The sequence below is a fragment of the Protopterus annectens genome, chromosome 2.part1 (assembly GCF_019279795.1).
Source record: "Protopterus annectens isolate FY-2018-M chromosome 2.part1, PAN1.0, whole genome shotgun sequence".
NCBI classification, from domain to species: domain Eukaryota; kingdom Metazoa; phylum Chordata; order Ceratodontiformes; family Protopteridae; genus Protopterus; species Protopterus annectens.
In genome coordinates, this window is record NC_056729.1 from 1,550,971,437 (window position 1) to 1,550,994,898 (window position 23,462).

The 23,462-nt window shown below is 39.1% G+C and overlaps 1 protein-coding gene across 1 annotated transcript in view; it reads left to right on the top strand.

Moving 5' to 3' along the window:
• NT5C3A (5'-nucleotidase, cytosolic IIIA) overlaps positions 1-23,462 on the top strand; it is a 177,871-nt gene that overhangs the window by 61,721 nt on the left and 92,688 nt on the right. The window contains exon 5 of the mRNA XM_044063001.1: positions 18,353-18,442. Coding sequence (XP_043918936.1) covers positions 18,353-18,442 — 90 coding nt within the window. The remainder of the gene's footprint in view (positions 1-18,352; positions 18,443-23,462) is intronic.

Consider the following 23,462-nt stretch of genomic DNA (forward strand, 5'->3'; position numbering starts at 1 on the left):
GAATACAGATGAAGGCATATCCACTTTAACTACTAAACCTGATGTTGTGTTCATAGGTGTGTACTAGGCAAGCCTAGCCCATAGAAGTGCCCTGGCATCATGCCACCCAACGTTTGTTCCCATTGCCTCTATCAAGTAGAGCCACTGGAGTGATCCCCAGGGTGAACTTTCTATTTCCCATCCACTCATCAAGATTTCTCTTGAAGAGGGCCAGAGAGGTGCTCTGCTTGACATGTATGGGAAGTCTGTTCCAGAGCATGGGCAGTCTCTGGGTTATGAACCTGTCCCTCCAGTATGTTCTGTTGATTTTGGTAATGAGGTTGAAGTCTCTGGAGCATGTGGTATGGAGGGACTGGGATTTCTTTAGCTGTAGCATTTCTAACAGAGCTGGATCAGACATGGCTTTGTAAGTCAAGCAGAGATCACCTCTTAGTAGACTATATGAGACAGAGAATAGCTGGAAATTTTTGAGTCTGTCCATGTATGTACAACATGTGTTTAAGGCCAAGGATCCTCTTTGTAAGGTACTTTTGTGGCCTTTCCAGCTGTTGCGTGTTTCTAGTGAGGTACATGCCAAATGGGGCATTATACTCTATGATTGGCCTAATGAGGGAAGAGTAGAGAGAGAGATGATGACCTCTTTCTTCCTGGATGCAAAACTCTTGGTAATGAGATGTGCCTCATAGAAGGGCTTTCTGACCACAGTGGCAATGTGGTGGTCAAAGGAGAGTTTGCTGTCAACCTGTGTCCCCAGATCTCTTATAAAGCCTTCATTATTCAGTAGGCTACCATCAATGTAGTAATTAGTGGGAACTGAGTTTTTCCCAAAGGGGGTGATGACGCATTTTTTGGCATTAAACTTAAGGGCCATGGTTTCGACACCAGTCATTGGTCTCAAAGAGGCCTTTCTGTAGGATGTCTGTATCACTTGGGGAGTTAATAATGACTCCCAGCTTGCAGTTGTTTGTGAACTTGGTCAGCCAGAGTCCCTCCCCTCCTGTTCTTATGAGAGTAAGAAAGTTGGACTTAAGAGGCATACTAATTTTGAACATATCGTGATTGCAGACAGTGCTGCTTTTATGGCAGAATACATAATTTGATTTTGAGCAAAGATTTACTCAGTTGAATGTGTAAATATAACATGGGCCTCCCTGATACAGTGCTTGCTTTTTCACCTGCAAGATGCTGCATGCTTAAATGTGAAATATGTACAGTTAACATTAACAGTATGTACTGGGTGAACTTTTGACTCAGTGATGTCAGACCTGTAGAGCATTTTCAGAAAAAAGGCATCAGGCACTCCAGACAACACTAACAAGTCAGGATGCAGCAGTGTTCGCAAAAGAGAAATTAAATAACAATTTGTGTGGGCAGAAGTGCTTGGTGAGACTGCCATTACCAGGTATGGATCCACTAGATCCATTGTCTTGTATGTTACGGAATCTATTGCTTGGCTAAAGACTATCCAAATAGAACAAAGTATTTCAAAATATAGAAGAATGTAGCATCTTTTTATATGCCAGATAGGCAGCTTCAGATGAAAAGATATTTGTAGTAGATTCTATTGTGTCAGTTTTGGTTCAAAATACAAGATTTGAGGCTAGAGAAGAAGGGCTGCATGCACACGCATTGTTCATGGAGGAAATTTGTTGGCACCGTCAGCGAACTGAATAAAGCCAAGAGGAAAAATCTTCTCCAAACATACTGAGAAAGGCTTGTTACCCAAAAGCTTTGTGTATGTTAAATTTATCCTGGCGTTTCAAGAGTGTTTTTTTTTTTCTTTCTGGATTTGTGCTTGTGTTACTGAAACTGTTCACTGTGGTGTTGCAATCGATTTTTGCTGGATTTTACTGAACTCAATAAGACAGAGGTGGGCAAAATATTGAAATATGATACACATCAATGGACTTTCAAGTTTGGATATGAAAAATTATCACTTTCAATCGAAACTGAAAATACCAGCAAAACCAGGATACGTTAAGTGTGATATTGAAACAGAAATGGTTCAATTGTAGATATGTTTGTCATTGAGTAAGACGTCCTTAAAAAGAGTAGGAGCAATCCTTGGCATGGAAAATGACTAAGCAGAGATGTTTAATTGGCCACTGAGACTTGAATTCATCAATGTGTAAACGGTTGTGTCATCATTACAGATGAAGACCTTATAGTGAAAATGAGACCTTCACAGTTTCCGAACATGTGCCCAGGAAGGAGAAGCAGACATTTCTGTAGTTCAAAAAACAAAGACCTTTGAATGCATTTCTGTCATGAAACAAACTATTGAAAATTCTGTGTTTAGCCCGAAGTGTAGTAGGTGCAATAAACCTGGAGCCCTTGTTGTCATTCCTCTGGCCTCTGAGTACTGTGAAGTAGTCGCAGTGAATTTACATGAAGTTAAACCTTGCACTTGGTACCTTCATATCATTGATAAGTGTACATATTACATTGCTGGGAGCATTACGAACACAGAAATTAATGTATTCATTGCTGGATAAGCAAGCACAGTCCACCTCAGAGGTTGTTTGGTGACAATGGTAGATAATTCAGTAATAATGTCAATAGAGATATAGCAGGGAATTTCAGTACTGAAACTGTGACCCATAGTAGCACATAGTTCTTCAAGCAATTGGCTCCTAGAAAGGTAATCCAATACTAACAGAAATAATTTTAAAAATAAAAGAAAGTAGGGGATATAAATGGGAACGTGAATTAGATTGGGGTCTGGCTGCAAAAAATGCTGTACAGAATGCTTGTGGCTACAGTCCATATCCACTTACATTTGGTCATAACTAAAATCTTCCAGCTGTTCTAATTGATAAGCTACCTGATAATTAGAAAGATGGTAATTGGAAAGCATATTTCAGCATTGCATGCATCAAGGAGAATGTTTGAAGAAAATTCAGAGATGTATGGAAACACTGGACCATAAATGAAAGGTCTGTAGTGGGAGAATAGGTGTGCTATAAAATGATTGACTCTGCAGTTGAAAGAATACAGAACCATTATTACCTAGGTCAAAACTGTGGTATTTCTGAGGCATCAAGGTGTTTGGGTAAGGATGCACAATTCTGGGATGCGTAAAGTCAGAAATGAAGCAGAGGAATATTAAATGATAAAAATGACAGTGATTATTTTGGGAATTGCTGGAAATGATACTAAAGGAGTCAGTAGGTAAAGATGGATAATTCCAAAGTGTGTAAGAAAAAAACATTTAATGATGGAGTGAAACAGGTACTAATACTGTGGTGAGGTTGCATCCTCCGGGTCAAAAAAGTTCAAAGCATAAGATTTATGGACAGATGCAAAAAGGGTTCAACTCACAGTTGAAATCATATGGTGAGCCAGTAAAGCTAAGAGAAGAAACAGAAATTGGCATGACTTTATATTTTTGCACCAAGTCGACATTGCAGGGACAGAAGGTTCTGTTTACATGACACTGACAATATTAACAATGAACCAGGAACTGATCAGGTACACCCTCTGAGACTGTTATTCATATACAGAACATAATGTACTCCTGACTGAGGACATATTTGAATTAGCAAACCAGGATTTGATAAAGAGCTAGAAAAAAATAATTATATCCTGGAAAAAGTTGATGTGTGCAAAAATGCATCTCCACTGGATTGACGTCTTCCCTCAAAGAAACTCCTAAAGGAGTTGCACAAAAACACATTTTGTGGCTAGAAGCTTTGAAAAACTTTGCAAAAAAGAACTCCCAAAAGGTTTACCAATATGTTTGTCTGAATCTTGTCAACTTCTTTTGGCAAAAATCAAAACATTGAAAAGTTCTTTCTGTGGGTTAAAACTGCATTTCAGCAAGCTATAGAACTGATCTGATGTATTTTCTGGCCATTCCTCATCTGATGGGTTTTGTATCTGACGTAGGTTCTTACATCAGATGCTTTTTCCAGACTTGGGAACCATAGAGCAGGCTACTCCCCTTACACACAATCCTTCCTGTTCTTAACATTACTTGCGATCTGGTTTGCTGCTCATAGAATATGGACATGAGTAGTTGGCTTAAGCTTCTTTTCAGTTAAGTGTTTTCCAACAGAAAAAAAATGAAGGTTTTAGGTGCTTCTTTACTGTCTTCAGATATATTGGTCTTTTTCTACTGAAGCTTTTTCCCTTCCCATGTAAAAAAAATTCTCTAGGCCTGCTTTGTGCCTTCTTGCACTTGCATCCCTTTTCTTTCTAGTTATACCAAGTAGTTTTTCTTGCCATTGCTGGTGTTCTTGCCTTTATACAAACTTTTACACCAATCTACTTTTCTTGATGTATTCTTTTTACCATTGCTGGTAGTATTTGTGTTTCTCCTCTTTTTTTCTCCTTTTTATTGAGGACATCTCATTCTTTTGGATATCCTCATGTTTCTCAGATAGAAAGGAGTTGGTCTTCTGAAGCTCCTTCCCAGGAGGAAACTGTGTTCCTTGAAGGTGGTTCTTCGGGCTCAGCTACTTCATGGGGCATTCCCCCAGCTGACGAGATGGTGATTTAATGTCCTCCGGGCATGGAAGTAACCAGACATCACAAAACCAATCCCCAGAAAACCTGACAAATATCTTGTTGCCCCTAAAGACCACTCTTACTGGAGTAACGAACCAGCAGTGGATGCCATCATAGTGGCGGCTGCCCCTAAGAAGGAACCAACAGAAAAAAAGCTCATCTGTCCATCCCTCTAACAGAGTCCAGGGCTTTGGACAGGTTTGGGAAGTGAGTTTGCTTCAGCTGCCATTGTGTTAATGTCACTGAATTACTTGGCAGAAATGACAAGGTTTTAGAGAGACTTGGCAAAAGAGCTTTCCAAGTTTGTTTTGGGGTCAATGTCTATGGAAGACAGGAAAACAGTGGATTCACAGTTGGCCACCTTTCAGTCCCTGTTGAACTCCTCCATGGGTCTCTTATCCAGTGCAACTGAAGGTGTTTTGAGAGATGCAGGAACAGGCATTACAGTAAGGAGGTATACTTGGGTGCATTTGTGTGATTTCACAAAACCCTTCAAGATGTCTTAAACAGCACCCCATTTGATGGCCCAACATTGTTTGGCCCTAAAGGCAAAGACACTTTCCAGTAGTGAACAGGATGGGAAAATTCTTTTTGCCATGGGTATAAAGTTTTCTACCCCCCAGCAGACTTTTCTAGAAGCCAAAATAGGAATAAGAAGCTGTGGTTTATAAAGTTTCAAGAGATTTCTAAGGATGCCTTTGGAGATAGATCCCCAAGGCAGAGGGGAGTGTTCTAATGGTAGACTTTGGCTCTTGGCAGAAAAGCCCCACAGAATTGATGCTTCAGTGGTCCTTTTTCTGAGATACCTTTTCAGTGCTTCTGATCAGTTGCTTGACTGCTGCACTCTGTAGGCTGTTGGGGGGTGCTTGTCCTTGCGCCTAGAAGACTGGACATCCATCGCCAGAGATATCTGGGTGCAGACATTAATTACCAGAGGTTATTTTATTTCCTTTCTCTATCTACCCCTTGTATGAAAGAAACTTCCCAATGTACCACCCTCAAAGAAAAGCAGCAACAGTAGAAATAAAAAAACATCTGCTAGACAAGTGAGTCATCCAAGAATTCTTTGCTGTAACCCCGCCAGAGAGGAGACCCTGAAAGATATTGTTATCCAGAATTGGCCCCAATCTGCTATATGCCTTTCAACCCACTCTTCTAATTCCAAAATTACTGCAGAAAGTAATTCAACTGAAGTTCACTGTCATCTTCATTGTCCCTTTTTGGCCTCAGCAGATATGGTTTCACTTCCTTTTTCCTCATCTAGTGCACCCCCTACCTTAGGTACTGGATCTGAATCCAGATCTCCTCCTGTCTCATCCATCTGAAATGCCTCATCCAGACATCTGAGCCCTAAGACTAATCACATGGTTTCCCCACTTTCAATGATGACTAGTCAGTCCAGGCTTTCACCCCAAGTGGACCATATTCTTTCTTCTCAGAAACCGTCCAGTAGAAAAGTTTACAAAAGTAAATGGAAACAATTTTCTACTTGGGTCTTAAGAAATTTAGATGCCTTCTGAGTCCCTATATCAGCAGATTTAGATTTCCTTGCCTCCATTTTCCATAACCGAGCTAGTTACTCAGTTGTCAAGGTTCAGCTGGTGATAATCTCAAACTTCCATACTGGAGAGAATCACACCTTCCTTAGCCTCACTTAAGTTGTATAAAGCTTTCCTGAGAGGTACTGTTTTCTTAGACCCCCACTCAAGGATCATGCTCCCCCTTGGGACATGACTATCTATCAACAACCTTTGTCCCATGCTCCTTTTGAAACTTGCTGCCAAGGTGGATTTAAATTTTCTGACTTGAAAGACTCTTTGCCTGATACTTCAGCTAGAAGGGTGTCAGAGCTCCAAGCCTTGTTTTGCCAACCTCCATATATTATCTTCCACAAGGACAGGGTTTTGTTGCACACTAACCCTTCCTTTTTGCCTAAAATAGCTTGACAGACTTCACAAAGAGTATTACTCTACTAGTCTTCTTTCCAAATTTTTTGAATAAATGAGAATCCATGCTTCCTTTATTGGATGTGCGCAGACAAGCATTTCTACCTTCATTGACTCAAACCTTTTAAGAAGTCAGATCAATTGCTTATTTCATGTTTGAAATGCAAGGTGGGTCACAGTGTGTTAATGGTTACCTGAGCTAGATGGTTGGCTGGCTGTATCTCCTACATATATAAGCAAAAAGGTTTGACCATACCTAGACCACCAATAGCACATTTTATCTGTTTCCACTTCTTCAGCCTTTTTTTCTAGGGCCTCGATTGATGACATTTATCCTGCTGTCACCTGGTGTAATGTTCATACCTTCATTTCCCATTACATATTGGATTTGCTTTATATAGATAGGGCAGCTTTTGGTTCTGCCATCCTCTGGAACATCCTTTCCTGAAACCACCCATGGAATTAGGGGACTCTATCCCATCAGTTAATCTGCACAGCCCCATCTCCAGCCATTCTGCAGCAACTCACCCAGGAAACCTTTAACTCTGTAGAAAAATGGATTTCTGATATCCAACTCATCCTAAACCCCAATAAGACTAAATTACTATTTACCCCTAACAAATCAAAAACTACTCCCCTCTCCTTCACCATCACCTCCTAAAAATGGCACTACCATTTCCCCTTCTGACCATACCAAACTGCTCAGCATTGCAATTAGTAATAATCTTCACTTCAATGTCCACATCTCACAAACCATCAAAAAGGTTCACAAAAAGGTTCAGAAAAAATGGGCACATTATATATGCTCAAAAACTTTCTTTCAGACCAAGCAAGAGTCACCCTAGCCCAGACTCACCTATTGTTCACACTAATGTATGCAGCACCAGTTTTCACCCACATCAGAAAAATAGATCTAGACAAACTAGAATCATGTTACAATAAGATCGCCAAGTTTGCTAAAAACACCAGCTTCAGAACACATCACTGTGTTGCTGTAAGGGACCTAAATTGGCTAGAACTACCTCAAATACTTAATTACCACCAACTAGTTACTGTCTACAATATTCTTAAATACCGTGATAAAACCCCATCACCAGCCCAATTACTTACCCACTAGACAGCAAATCGCCCTCTCTGATCTGGTGACAAATCTCTCCTCTGTATCACTAGAGCAAACAATACTGCAGGAAAAGCGCTATATTCCCACACCATTGGTAGAAACTGGAATTGCCTTCCACCTTCGCTGACCACTGCCTCAACCACCTCATACTTCAAAAACTCCCTCAAATCACATCTGATGAATACCTGGCCATGTCCTTGTATTACTTAAGCTTTCCTACCTTTTTCTCCTGATATCCCTTCACCAATACCAAGTTAGTCACTGTAATCCTCTGTGGGACTAAAACGCTTCACAGACATTAGCCAAGCCTGTAAGTAGCTCCTAATCCCTACTGTTTTGTAACTTCTCTGACTGATGAGAAGTGTCTTGTCTGCTTGCATTTTTAATGTGAATATCTGATTGTTTTGTTGAATAATGTACGTTTGTTGTACTACTCTGTATAAAAATATTTCTCTCGTTTAACTTGTACTATTCTGCATAAAAATATTTTTCTCTTGCTTAACAATGTGAAACTTTTTCCCCGGGCCTCCGCTGTAAATGGACCTAGTCCATTCGGAGTTTCCCAGTTAACAAATGTTAAATAAATAAAATCAGTTGAGTAATGGCTGGAAAAGACATCAGATATGAAAGTTATGTACTTGCCATAAGGATAGATCTGGTTGTACTTTTCCATCCTTCCTCAACTTCCATCACTCCTACTCCTTCCATCTCATGGAAAGATTTCTTTCTTTGGCTTGTGGTATGACTGTATGGGCTGCCATTGATACAGCAGCTCCAGTGCATATTTCCTTTTGCTGTGTCATGCAGTTTTATGCCTTGTTTGTGGTAATATGTTTATAATTAATGTATTGGTTTTGCTGAATTCAAGGATTAACGAGTTCTGATGTAATGTTGGCGACAGGGGATTGTGGGTAAGGGGAGGGGCCTGAGCTACAGATTCTAAGTCTGGAAAAAGCATTTGAAGTCTGATCTCCAACACATCAGTTGGAGAAGAACAGTAACAGACAATATGGGTCTACCTAAACCCATTCCACCGAACTTCTAAAAACCAGGACGACTTCGCCAAACACTTACTTTCACAAACACTCGGATCACCAAAATTTTATTCCAAGAAAGTAAGCACCAAGAGTTGTTACTAAAACATTAACTGCATTTTACCTGATCACTCCAGTACAAGATTACCCAAAAGGTAACCTTTCCTTTAAAGAGCATTTCTTCAAATTATAAGAATGGAAACACTGGCTAAATCACTAATTACCCTATATTAGATACAAGCATGAGTGGGAAGATGGGGACTGGAATTTCAGTTTCAGCAGTATTGCATTTTGCTGCTTGATGTACCCGAGTTAAGTTTGCTTGTTTGGAGAAATGTATGTTTCCATTTTCAGCATAGTGGTAGCTTAGTACAAGTGTACTCTTAGGCATTGTCTGTAATGGAGTATGGTGCTGCTGCTGTTCTATCAGTGTCAAATGCCTGTGTAAGCTTGAATTTGATGCTTGTATATAACAGGCCATATCTCAACCTCTCAACTTTTAGTGAAACATTTAGGGAAATGTACACCAATACAAATTACACAGGACAGAATGCATTGATTAATTTGTTAACTGGGGTAAAACACTGATCCTAATGGACCTTTTTCAGGTTAAGCCTGGGTGCACATTTACCTGCAAAATAAAAGCAGAATGAATAATGTACACAATTTACAGTTCAACAAATAGAGCGAGAAAGCAAATACCTTCAGAAAGAGAAGTACAAAACAAAACTTTGTTGAGAAGTGGTGTGCATTATAGTTGAATATGTGTAATAGCAGTGTATTCAGTAGTGAAAAGTCTGTCATTGCCTAAAATGTGCACATCTAGAGATGGAACTCCTAGCAAAAGATACGTATTTGGATTAAGAGTTGAAGTGCATAGAGAATATAGTTGGTATGTAACTTTCCTTTCTGGAAGTGTTTACATTTTTGCATGTTTAAAGAGGTATAATGTGGCCCTTTCCTGAAGGTTGGGAATATGTTTGCCTCTCTTGTTTGGGTATGGATTTCCAGGTTTAGGGGCAATGAATAGAGAAAGCATGTTTGCACTTTGGTATGAAAAGGTCTGAATGAAGGTTCTATATTCTTTGGTGGCTGCCTTTCTGTTAGTCTGTTAACAAAGAAAGGGAAGGGATTCCATATTTTTCAGTATGAATAGCACTGCTCTCACTGTCATTGACGACCATTAAGCTGGCTATTCTTTTACTTGATAATTTTACCGTTTGTCAAATCTGTGCATTATCATTGTCAAAATACAATGAACACTGCTTATTGTATGCATACTGTTCACAACACCTTCTCAATTTCATTGAATACTCTTGACTCCAAAAATGGAGTGAAATGGCTGCAACCATGTGTTTATTACCATTTATAGTGACTATTTTAGGCTGTGAAATAGTAATTCTTTTGAAGATGTACAAAAGACAGGATCTTCAAGGAGACCTTCTAAATCATTCATTTAGCACTGGGGTTATCTGGTCTTTAATATGCATTACATCATCAATCCCATTGTCATTCGGATTACCATAGATATTTTCAACATAACTACCTTACAGTCTGTAAAGGGAGAGCTTGTAGTTAATTCTGACTTTCTCCCTTGGGGGCCACCTGCTGTGTGGGTGAGTCAGCTGATGAGTCTGAAAATCCTTCCCCCACTTATGTAAGTCTCCATAACTGATCCTATTTTCTGTTTACATGATTGTGACAACCTAACCTAACTCTACACCTATTGGAAAAGGCAAAAACTTGAAAAAAATATATAAGGGAAAACCAGGAAATTCCATCTCAACCTCTTGTGCCATCCCCTGTGGGTTGTTCTGCCTGCTATCTCTGCTGTAATCTCTGGTGTGACATAAGTTAGTTACAGCCAAAAACGTCCCACCTTTTATGAGGGATGGGCCAGAGCAGGAAGCACTGAGGTTAATTAGTGTGGGGAGAAAGGCTGATGTCAGTGGATGCTGCCCTTTTCACTGGCCCTTATCTAACAACTCTTCCTGCCTCCGAGATTTTCATCTGTTATACCTAACTTTATCTGACCCTGACCACTTCCCCCACCTGTTTTTTTTTTTTTTTTTTCCCCACTGTGAGCTATCCCAGCTCAAACAAATTAAGCCTTCCTGTTATTTGCTAATCAGACTACAACTGATGAGTTGGGAAACATGGATCATAGTTGATAGGCTGATTCTTTGAGAATGGACTGTCATTTGGCCTCAGTATGGGTAGTACAGTCATGTTCTCTTCTTGGGCAGAGGAATATAAATCTCCAGATGTTATTGGAGATGGTAGATTTTTTTTTTATTTACAAGCTATTTAATGGTGGGTATATTCCAGTTGTGGGAGGAGAAAATCTTTGCTTATTGTTGCTTTGATTGGGGAGATACAAAGTGCAAGATTTTCTACACCAGAATATCAGTTTATTAATTTTACTTTGTTACTTCAAGATGATGATGGAAGTTTAGAGAAAGGTTTAAACAGACCATCAGATATTTGTACAATTCCATGTTCTTAACAGTATTATTGTTTGTGACATTCCAGGTAGGAGAGAGCATTATGAACAGCATGGCCTTAGTTTCCTTCAGGTTCAGAAATGAGAAGTGGAGGGTCCTAATCTGTATATTACAGTGTAATCTGCATAATGAAGTATTGATAAACTGTAAAAGTCTAAAGGTAGCTTAATGCATAATGAGGATAGTGCTGTGGATAGTACAGAGACTTAGTAAGACTCCTGTGTTGGGGGGGAGTTGCGATGGTGGAAATAGTCCCAAGCTGTACAAAAAAAAAAAGATCTAGTAGTGCACAATTACAGAGATTTCTGGACTTTGTCAATACAAACACTCAGAACAATTAGAGTACCCATTAGGAGGGATTCTGTCCTTACTAATACGGGGGCATCTTGCACTATCCCTTAGTTATTTTTATCACTCGTTAGGTATGCCCATAAAGCCGTCTCCTTTGAAATAAAATTGAAACCAGAGATTCGTGCCACCCAAGATACCTTTAGAAATTTCTCTAATACAAACTACCTACACCTAAGTGATACACTGGTAAGTTCAGATTCCCACCAGTCTCAAATAACTACACTGATTACTCTGAAACATATAACACCACACTGTACCAGCATGTAAACATCTATATAGATCCTGCTGTACACTGTAGGAACATGTGCAGGGCAGAGCCCAAAAATAAACTCATGTGTTAGAACCATAATATCAACAAGCTTTAGAATAAAAGAGAATTTTGATCACAAATAAGAAAAGTAATTCCTAGAATGATAGAGCCTTCATCACTAAAATAAATAAAACAGCACAGAGCTTAATAAAATACACCAAAGCCAACTTTGAGGCTAAATTAGCTACCCAAGCCAAAGATAATCACAGTGCTTTATTTTTGTTCTGTTCTTAATTTCAAAAGCATACTGCAGCAATGCACTGAGCTGGTTGTAAATGGTGTTACCTACACTGAGGCTGAAGGTGTAGTGAACCTACTGACAAGTAAATTTATCTTGAACTTCATCCCTCTCTCTCCTCCATCTGTCCCTCAAAATATACCTGAAGCTGTCTCTCCCCCAGCTATCACATAAATCCAAGTCCTAAAAGTGCTATCAAAAGATAAAACTACTGCATTTATGGATCCTAACAATATCCCTGGATGCATATTTAATAGCATGAGACATAATTTATCCACCCCCTTAACAGCACTGTTCAACCTCAGCTTCGATACAGGTTTTGTACCAACTGACTAGAGAACATCTACAGTCTTTCCCTACATATGGGATGACCTTCCACAGACCCAGAAAATTACGGACCCATAAGTCTGAGCCTCATATGCATAGCCACGTCAAGACATAATGAAAATAACCAATAAGGACATTGTGAACCATTCAACACACTACCCATCTCGGTTTGGATTTGACAAGGGCAGGTTATACTTTTTCAGCCTAATGGACTTTTTTTGAAAAGGTCACCAAAGCAATGGATGAAGGTAAAATGGTACACACCATATACTATGATCTGGCTAAATCCTTTGACAGTCTTCCACTCAGGTGTAGTAGAAAAGCTAAATAAGCTGGGGATAAACTCATGTCACCCACTGGATTTCCAGCTGTATCATAGACAGGGTGCAGGAAATCAAAATATGGAAGGTTGCTTCCACAAAGAGAAGTCCCCACTGGAGTCCTCTAGGTTTCTGTGGTGGTACCTCTTCTGTTTGTCATCTATTTCTCTCAAGTAAAAGACAACACCAAAGAGCTCTGGCTTGCTAAGTTTGCAGATGACTGCAAGCTAGCAGCAGGTATTGAATCTCCAGATGACTTGGCTATCGCTGCAGGAGGGTTTGTCCCAAATAAGTAACTGTTGCCAAAATCATGGACTGAAAAATTAAATGCCAAAAGATGTATTTTTATTTCCTTTGGGAAGCTATCTACCCCAGGGAACTACCACATTAATAGTACACCCCTAAGAGAGCTGACCTAGTTGTTTGAGATTTGAGAACTTGTGTAGAAAGTGATTTTAACTTTTGATCAGTGTGTCCATTGTCATAAGCAAGCCTTCTAGATTTCACACCTTGTAAACAAAGGGATTGTGTCTAGATCTAGGGATGTCATTGTTTCCCTTACTCAGCCCTCATTAGGCCAGCCATTGAGTATAATGCCCCCTTTGGCATGTATCTGTTTATAAACAGGCAAAAGCTGGAATACCTGTAAAGGATGCAAGGCCTAAACAATGTGTCCTACATGGATTGAATCAAAGTCCCGTCGCTATACTCTGTATCCTATGGACTAAGAAGTAACCTGTGTCTGGCATGCAATGTTTCCTCTGTCCCGTCCCTATACAGATGAATTTACAGCACATCAGCAAGTCAAATGGCCTCAGAAATGCTCTGTCTAGGGATTTAAACATCATCTGCCATATAAACACAACAGTTTGGAGGGGCAGGTATATCTCACAGAGAATACCACTGCTCTGGAACAGACCCCCCATCCACATTAACAAAAGCTCATCCCTGTCCATATTTTAATACAGCTTAGCTTTATTAATGGTAACCTGAAGGTTTACTTTTGGACTGCACCCTGTATTACTAATGTACTGAGGTAGTCCCCAAATGCTTTATCCCTTTCATGAGTCCCCTCAAATTATCTATGGTATGATGCCTGTTATTCTCATTAGGGGATCTGTATTATTGACCATTGGATTGGTAAGACCAATATAACACCAAATGTGATAGGTTACTTCAAGCAACAAAAGGGAAAATGGCTATTCTTAAACTGGCCCACAAGAACAGCTAGCCTAGTACTTACCTATGAACATGTGCTAGATAGGAAGCAGGAGAACTATTGACAAGCTTCTTGGCTAATTCCTACCCCTTAAAGTTAGTTTATTATTAGGGAATGGTTTACCAGATCAGGTAATTTGGTCAATTTGATGAAAATTACTCCCATGAGAGTAGCATTTTCCATTCTTAACAGGATGCTGTCTGAGTATAGGTGACTGTCATTGTGGTTCATCCTGACCAGATTCTATACTGATAGTGATAGCATTTCATAAACCATGCAAGTATTTAGTTGTTTATACAGGAGTTTCTTTACTATATTACCTAAATATGTGAAGATCAAGATGGGATGGAAATCATTGGCTGTGGAAAAGTTGGGAGATCTATGGATTGGTCTGTTTTTGGCTTGTTTCTTTTGAGGAAGCATTGTACCTTTAATGAGGCAGGTATTGAATTAGGTATTTGGAATATGGATGTACTCTTTGCATTGGGAGACAAACCTGGGGTGAAGTCCATCATTTCCAGGTCATTAATTTGTAGAGATTGTATTGATTATTGTGGAGATGGCTTTTTGGATATGGCTTTGAACTTGAATAGAGGTGAATCAATTTGGGAGTAAATGTTAGGTGGTTTTAAAATTGTTGATGTGTGAGCTGAGGTTTGGAAAGGTAGTGAACTCTTATAAGAAAGTCATTACAAGCAATGAGACCTTATGAAATTGGAATTTTATCACTATTGATAGGATTTTTGTTGATGGTCAGTGATGTTATTTACAAGATTCCATAATTTATTTTGGTTATAGAGAGTAGTGTATTGTGTGGAGGTGTGGAGATTGGCTTTGGGTAATCCAGTGGCTTTTTTTTGGCTAGATTACTTAAGTAATTGTAGTGTTTTCAGTTTTCATTAATGGAAAACTGGTTCTCAGTGGGACAGATTTTGTATTTGGTTTTGTACAGTCCTTAAATTCAGTGGTTAATAATAAGATCTGGGTCATCTTGTGCAGTGACATCATTTCATGAGTGTTATGAGAGCTTGATGTGAAGATTTTTGATATGGTCAGATGCTGATTAGCTGGGAGTTCTTTAGCTGAGAAGAGATTTCACAGTGAAGGTCATGTGTCAGTGGTTGTTAATGGATGGAGGTTGGGTGGAGATTCTTTGGATGGATGAGGGTGGTCACTGGTAGTGATGAGGTGAGTAGAGAGTAGTTGCTAGAGGAGAAATTTGGACAGGTGAAGCCTTTTAATGAGTTGAGATGCCAAGAAAGAAAGAATGTCTTCTGATTTGGGAAGTTTTTTGGGATTACGTAGGTTGAAGCAGAAGTTACCTAGGATTGTTATGTTTTTGTAAGATGAGCAGGACTTTAGGATGTTGGATACTAGATTAGAATTTGGTGTCATTGGACAGAAGTTAGTTGGCAGAGGGGAAGGGTGTAGTTCCAAGTCTGGATTCAGTGAAGCTTTGCAGCAGGAGGATTTAGATAAGAGGAGTAAGTTTGATACCGAATCTGATTTTTTTTTTGTAAGTGGATCCCTATGATTGTGAGGGCATTGGTGGGGTTGTGGACTGGCATTGATGGTATAAGTAGAGGTTGGGAGTATCTGTACATAAAAGTGGTCATGAAGTAATTGTTTGTGATGACCAAGGATGGGATGAGGAGGATATATAGTAATGTAAAAAGAGCATCTAAAATTCTGTGCCCTTAAATGCTACTTAATGCTGTAGGTGATGCCACCATACTATTGGGGGGAGGGTTGATTTGAGGAGCTTTCTAGTTGCAACAACTCCTATTCTGTGGAGTCATGCATGTGATTTTTTTCCTTCTGATGCAATGAAAGCTCATTACAGAGGTATTCTGGACAATAGTGTATTCCTCACCATGAAGAGATCATGTACCTACCTCCAATAGAAATCAAGCATAATTAAACTTGGCAGTAGAGCACATTCTAATGGCCATGAAGACCTGTTGGTGATGCCTGTCAGTTCAGAATTGTAACTCCAGACAGTTCGACATTTTGTTTTCATAAAATGTTTAGACAGCATATCTGGATATTCACTTACAAACTTTATTTGAACTTTCAAGTGCCAGTTCACAAATACCTGTAACATTTTTTGTCTTTTTGAATAGATATTTCAAATGCTTGGAATACATCATTTTCTGTGCAAATAACTGGTAATTTTAGTTCTTTTCTTATAAAGCAATGGGTTTGTGTCCCATATTTGCCTTCTGGAGCATGTGCATATGCGTTGTAAACTAAATCTGAATGTCTGCAGTAGGGAAGCCTTGACATTAAAGCCATGAAGCAACAATTTGAAAACAAACACATAGGTAATCTCTTCATTGTCTTCCTAAAATGCCAAAAACACTACATTTAATTTCATTCTTACAAAGAGTTCTCTGGTATAATATACCCTCGACAGGGTATACTTTCTTTGACTCTGAAAAATACAAAAGATACGATTGTTTTTCCACGCACAAATTATTCACAGATACACACATACATATACAGTAAACTCTCACTTAACCGACATCCATGGGGATTGGTAGATTCCAGATAACTGTAGTTTCTGGTTGCCTGAGAGTTACTATTAAAAATAGGCCTGACTAATACTATACCCTGTACTACTTGTTTGGTTTAACTTATCAGGTTGGGGAGAGAGGGAATTTATTCATATCTTACTACTTAAAACTCTAAAACTCTGAAAATGTTAGGTATGTTTTTGCCGGTTTCTTGCATGTGTCGGTTGCTTGAGTTCCGGTTAACTGAGAGTTTACTGTACCGAAGCTTGTATTTCCCCTTAAAAACCTGATCATAGTTTAGCCACGATGAAGTGACAGAAGTAGTCACTGTTATACACAAACTGCCTGAGCGCCCTCAAGAATAACCACTTTCTGCCTTTCTATACCTCTGAAGATTAGCACTGTCATCACGTGGAAAAAAAGTGACTACAGTGATGTTTCAGTCTTTCTGTTACATACATTGTACTGACTGTCCTTGACAAGTCCATATGATCAGTCATTTAACTGTGAGCAAATTAATCTAATGTGTCTTGCCTTCATTCGCAGTTTGCCTTGTACTCTCCAAAGATGTCAGCTTTCTGTCTACATCTATGATGATTGAATTGGATCATATCCCAATTTCTGTTCTATACCTGCAATGCTCAACTGTGATCAGGTGAAAAACTAATGGCAACAATAGTATATTGGAACTTTTTTTCTCACAGTAGTACACTGCTCTTCCCTGAAAAACCATATCAATGATCATTCAACTGTGATCAAGCAGATTTAAATATTTTGCCTTCATGTATAGACTGCTCCCCTAACTCCAAGAATAGTTCGTTTCTCACTATATTCTCTTCTAATATTTGACTCTGATCAGCTGAAATAAGGGTTGCATTACATTAAGTGTAATTGACACAAAAGTTATATTTCATTTAAAAGCATCAGAAAAAAAGAAAAATGAATGTTAGTATTTGTTTGCACAGCATCACAGCCTTTTCACTTAGTGATGCACCTTCTGGCATTTGATACACAGTGCAAAGGCATTACTGCAGTAATGACACATCCTCTTCTAATTGCTCCCAACTTGGTGTACATGTCCTAGATCATTAAGTAGGAACATGTAGGAAGATGTTAATGAAGTGGTCCTGTGTCTTTTTAATGAATTTAATGCAAGGCTGCAATCTTTGGGTGATGCAGTTATGGGACACAGTGCAGATTAATTTTTGTGTTTTATACTTTTGTTATGAAGTTATCATTGATTGATGCATTAATTTGTTTTAATTATAAGTATACACACACACACACACACACACACACACACACACACACACACACACACACACACACACACAGAGTACGTATTAAAGTAGTCTTTGTTCATTATGTATCCTTTGTATCAGTCTGTAATTGTGTGTGTGTGTGTGTGTGTGTGTGTGTGTGTGTGTGTGTGTGTGTGTGTCTTTGTACGTGCACGTGCGAATGTGTGTGCACATACCTGTATGAGCATGTGTGACTATACATGTAAGTAGTACATGGGGACCTGTTGTGTCTTAAATGTAAGCTGTTGTACTGTAGATTTAGTTAATAGGTTTTATGATGGCCATCAAAGCAAAACCTGAGGTACAGGCAGTAAACTACCTCCTGATGAGGTGGTAGTGTCAAAAACAAAAAAGGAATGCAAGCATTTAATAGTTGTGGTGGCAGGCATTATGGAGTACATATTTAGCTATCCAACGTTTAAAGAAGTGCGTAAGCTTTGTGTTCAGTTCACCTTCACTTTTCAAAGCTGGACTTCTGCTGTTTGAAGCAATGTGTCAAGTGTAGTAAAACTAATAATAGTGAAGAATGCACTGTATATTGCAGATGTGTATGTGAGGTGAAAACTATATTCATAGCACAGCACAGCATTATGGTTACCAATAAATACGTTTTAATTCTGATTCCAGTTTCCATTTCTCATTTCCTGTTTTTCTTAGGTACAACAAGTCTCATACTCTGCTGGTTTCACAAAGACTGCAAAAGGATAAACTCGCTGAAGCAGTGAGAGAGTCTGATGTGATGCTCAAGTAAGTAGTTAACAAGTACTGCTACAGATAACACATGTGCTCTGCTTCCTTACTTTAGAGATTAAAATATGATCTACATATGTTCATTTCCTATTTATTTATTTATTTACACATGTTTCCCAGGATAGTTCAAACTAGTCAGCAAAACTAAACCCCTTTTCAGCAGAGGCCAGGGAGAAAAGCTGCATACTTCAGCATTAAAAAGACAAAATACACAAAAGAGAAAGAAAGTTGCAATAATTTTCCTAGTAGGATAAAATAATACAGATTAAGTTTATTAACAAATGGAAGCAAAAGGAAGAGATAATCCTGCAAACTTTCAATTGTACTGATAATTTTTACAAGTGCATATAGAAAGCAGACTTGTTTGAGGAGGGTCAGACCGTTGATCAGAACTGATAAGCTGGTACTTTAAAGTCTTTGTAAGGCAATATGTAATTTTAAAAATGAGGAAATGGGAGACTGGTTTACCTTGTTGTACCCACAGACTTTCAGTTTAAGTATGTCAATGTATCTGGGCTTTCCTTATGAAAATTCTGATGAATAATTTGGCAAGGAACATCTGAAGCCACTGCATAACTATGAAAGCTTTCCTGTAATGAAAGAATGTTATTGTTCATGTTTTATGAACAAACAGTCATGCAGTCCAAGGTTGATGCCACAAAGATTGTACTTTGAATTATTTGTATTAGAATACTGCTTATGGTAGCGTGATCACCCACCCTAGTTCTCCAGTAACAAGCCTCATCTACAATCTCAGTGGTTTTCTTGATTGTAGAAGTAAACCGTCTTTGAAGTGCACCATTTAAGCACATTTAACACTGTATTTCCTCTCTCTCTCTCCACTTTGTCTCCAACTCATCCTTTTTCTACCTGTCCCTTGTCCTTTTCGATGTCCTCTCCACAACCCATTCTGCTGTATAACCTTCTGCATGAAGAAATGCTGTTTTATATTGTACATTAAGGGAATAACTGGTCCCTTTAATCTGCTGCCAGTGTCTTCTTCTGACTTCTTTACTTTATAGTTCATAGGTTCATAGTTTAGTACTAGGCTAACTGCCCATGCAAGCCATTTTAAGCCTAGCCAGTTATCCCTTGTGAGACTCAAACCCTGCACCTTGGGTTTGTAAGGCAAACACCTTATCCATTAAGCCACCTGTTCAGTATGACCCCTTCACATCTTCCTAACAGGATTATGTACACACATGTTATGACTCCCTTCCTCTTCTGGTCTCTAGTGAAAAGATCTATATTTATTTTAGTGTCTGGTTATACTTTCTTCCTTTCCTGGCTACTGGGTTTATGGCTACAGAAGACCAGAAGTCTTGACAGACTTCCAGAGGTGAGCACCCTTCCCCACCGGGTGTGGTGGACACCATCCCCTGCAAGGTGTCAGAGCATCTTCACAACAGGCTTCTGATCATTGCCACATCACTTCTTTCTTCCCGCAGTTTGCAGTGTATATATATATATATGTGTGTGTGATATATATATATATATATATATATATATATATATATATATATATATATCTATATATACACACATATATGTATGAAAATGTTGGTGTCCATAGTCCATTGTGGTTCAGCGTGTTCCAGAGCTTAGGACAGGTAAGTGTCCTGCTGCCGAATCTCTTTAAATTTTTCTATTATTTCGTTTATACTTCTGGTTAGAGTATAGTTCTTGTTCTAATTGTTTGTCAGACATATGTCAGGGCCTAGGATGGGTAGATGCTTTTACAGTAAATAGATTCACAATATAGATTTTATAATCAGTGTATTTTATTAGCACCAAAAACACAACACTAAGGACTGTTAAGGTCTCGACACCTTCAAAACTGCACTGCTGTGAGGAAAGGGCACGTTCCCCATTCCCTATTGTTCATGATCTCACACACAAAAAAAGCCAGCAATGTGTGAATGGATGATTTTTAAATCGGCTATATCAGCTTTTTCTGTGTGCACTGATCACATGATTTGACCTCAGATGAAACCTATATATATATATATATAATGTGTGTGTTTGTGTGTATATGGGTCTATTGTGTATGACTGAACTAATTTAATGTCGAATTAAAAACAATGACAAAAAAGTCCAAGCATACAAAATACTGAAAACAAAAATATTGAAGGAAGTAATAATGGGAAAAGAGAACTATTTCCTGCCCCAATATTAACACTACCCCCCCCCCCCCATAACACTAACTTCAAATTCGTCTGAATAGTGGCAGTGAAACACAAAGGTTTTTATGAAGATAAGGTGTAGGGTTAGGGTTGAGGGAAGGGGCATTGTTAGGATTAAGGTTAACACCCGTTACTAAAGAGGGTATGGGGGCTAGACCCCCCTGCACCATTTTAGTAATGCATGCTAACCCTAATGTTGCCCCTTCCCTCAACCTAACCTTACACCTTACCTTCATAAAAGCCTTCCCGTAACACTGCCAGTACACAAGACACACTAAGACACACAAACATTCAAACTCACACAAACACTATATCTGTTCTGTAACCTAACTCTGACCCTAAGCCTAAAGTACACAAATTTACACACAAATGTACATCTGTCCTTCACTAATCCCCAACCCTAACTCACATATACATGCACAAATATTCTCACTAATCAAACCTCACTTAACCGTCTTGACATAACACACCATTGACATTTCCACTGCTTGGCTATCCATACTGTTGACATTAAACCACACCAGTTACATTTGTCAAAAAATGGCATTTAACAAAACACAGGGGGACCCATATAGGAGTTTCTTGCACGTGGTCAAAGCCTGATTATCCTGAATGTTTGAGATATGAGTTGCCGACAATTCATCAAGCTTTGTTGATCAAGTGGAGAGTGTCAAACTTATTTCCCTGTAAAATGCATGGTAAAGCCCATCCCAGAGGTGAGACAGGTTGTGATTTGATATGCTTTTCAAACACCTGGAGTTTGTTCAGCAGTTTGACAGAATACATATAGTCATTTTGCTTTTGCTCTCCAACATCCTGACAAACTTTTTAAGGTTGCTTCCCCACTCATCTGGGCTGATTTCACCTTAAGTCAGATGCTTTGACTTACTTGGTATAAAGGAGACATCTGCCCACTCCATCTTCAGTTCTTTCTTGCCACATTTGCTGATATACAGTGTACCATTCAGCATACAGTCTGTCAGTCCAGGCTTCAACCAAAGAATAGAGAAGAGAAATTACCCCACTGCAGAACCTTCTTTTTTACTTTTTCTGTACATTTGTATCTGGTTTTGTCCAACAAAGAAGTTTTAGACATCTGTGTGGTGTGCTCTGCAGACAGAATGTGTATCCACCCCCATTACAAAGTTGCATCCTGAATAGTAGGATCAGATGATTTTAATGAAGAATCTTCATGACGTGACTGTGTAAAATGAAGAATAAAAGTATTCTTCATCCTCAGATGAAAGAATTAAAGATGAAGTGGACTTCTATGAGAAGGTCACTAAAGCTTGGACAATGGTAAATGAGTACACACTGTCTATCTATACTATCTTGACTTGGCCAAGGTGTGAGACAAAATACCTTACTGAGACATTGTACATAACTTTACAAAATGAGGCACAAAGCATGTGTCACCCAATGGATAGCCAGTTGGCTCATTCATAGGATGCAAGAATTTAGGATGGGGAATCCACCTCCGCACACAGGCCAGTCACTAGTGGAGTCCCACAGGGATCAGTGCTATGGCCTCTCCTTTTTGGCATCTACTTCACTTAAGTCAAGGCAGATGTCAAGTCCTTCTCTCTGACATAGTATGCAGATGACTGTAAACCTGGTATGGACATTGAGTCCCTAAAAACATAGGTCTCCTTCAAGAGAGCCTAACACAAACAACTGGTGCCAGAGCCATGGACTAAAACTCAGTGTGAAAAAAATGCATAATATTGCTGTTTGGGAAGCCGTATACCCCTAGAAATTACCACATTGATAATGCACCTGTAAAAGTAGAATCAGTGGTCAGTGATCTGGGAATGAATTTTGACAGTAACCTGACCTTTGATCATCACATGTCTACTGTAGTGAGAAAATCCTTCTACATTCCACAACTTATAAGTAAGGGCAATGCATCCAGGTCCAAAGAGGTCATTTTTCCATTGTACATGGCTCTCATCATACCAGTCATCAAGGCCAATGCACCCTTTAGCATGCAACTGTCCAGACACTTGCAACAGCTTATGAGACAACAGTGGTTACTCAAAAAGGAATGCAGGGAGTGAAAAAAAAAGTCCTTCTGTGGTCTATCTCAAAGCCCTACCACCGTACTTGGTCTCCTACAGACTGCTGCATGGCAATCTATGCCTAACCTATGAGGCAACTGGTGATCCCACACTAATGGCTTTTTTGCACATCCACAAAACAAATAGCATGAGAAATACCCATTCTAAGGACCTAAACCTCATCTGTGACATAATCGAGACATTTTGGAGGGACAGGTGTGCATGTCAAAGGTTACCTGTTCTCTGGATCAGGCTTCCCATTCATGTGAAACAAAGCTCATCCCTTTATTCAAATATAACTTGACTAGTGGACTGGAAATCACAAATATACTCTTAGTTTGACATCTGTCTCTAATAGAACCTGTGAACTCTTTGTGTACAAGCCTGTATCATAACCATAAAATTCCTTGGGGTATTGGCATATGTCAGCAGTATTTTGTTAGATTTGGGATAAGCTTAGCCAGGCTTAAAATTGCTCTTGGCCAATAGGCTAGTAACCATCTATGAAAGTGAAGGGTTCTTTTACTCTTTGTCTAGGAACATGAATGATATCAAAGAGGATTTACATTGAATTTTGTTTAAATTCAGACATATGCTGGTTCTCAGCAGTCTCTTTCACCAATTAATTGTAATCAGTAAAGGATATGTTAGACACAGGAGCTGGTCCTTTTTGGCACAAATATGAGCTTTCAAAATTGGACTAAAAATACTCTCTTCTACGCCGGAAGCATGCAGATCTCATACCTTTCTGACCAGCAAAGTGATTTAGGGTAGATC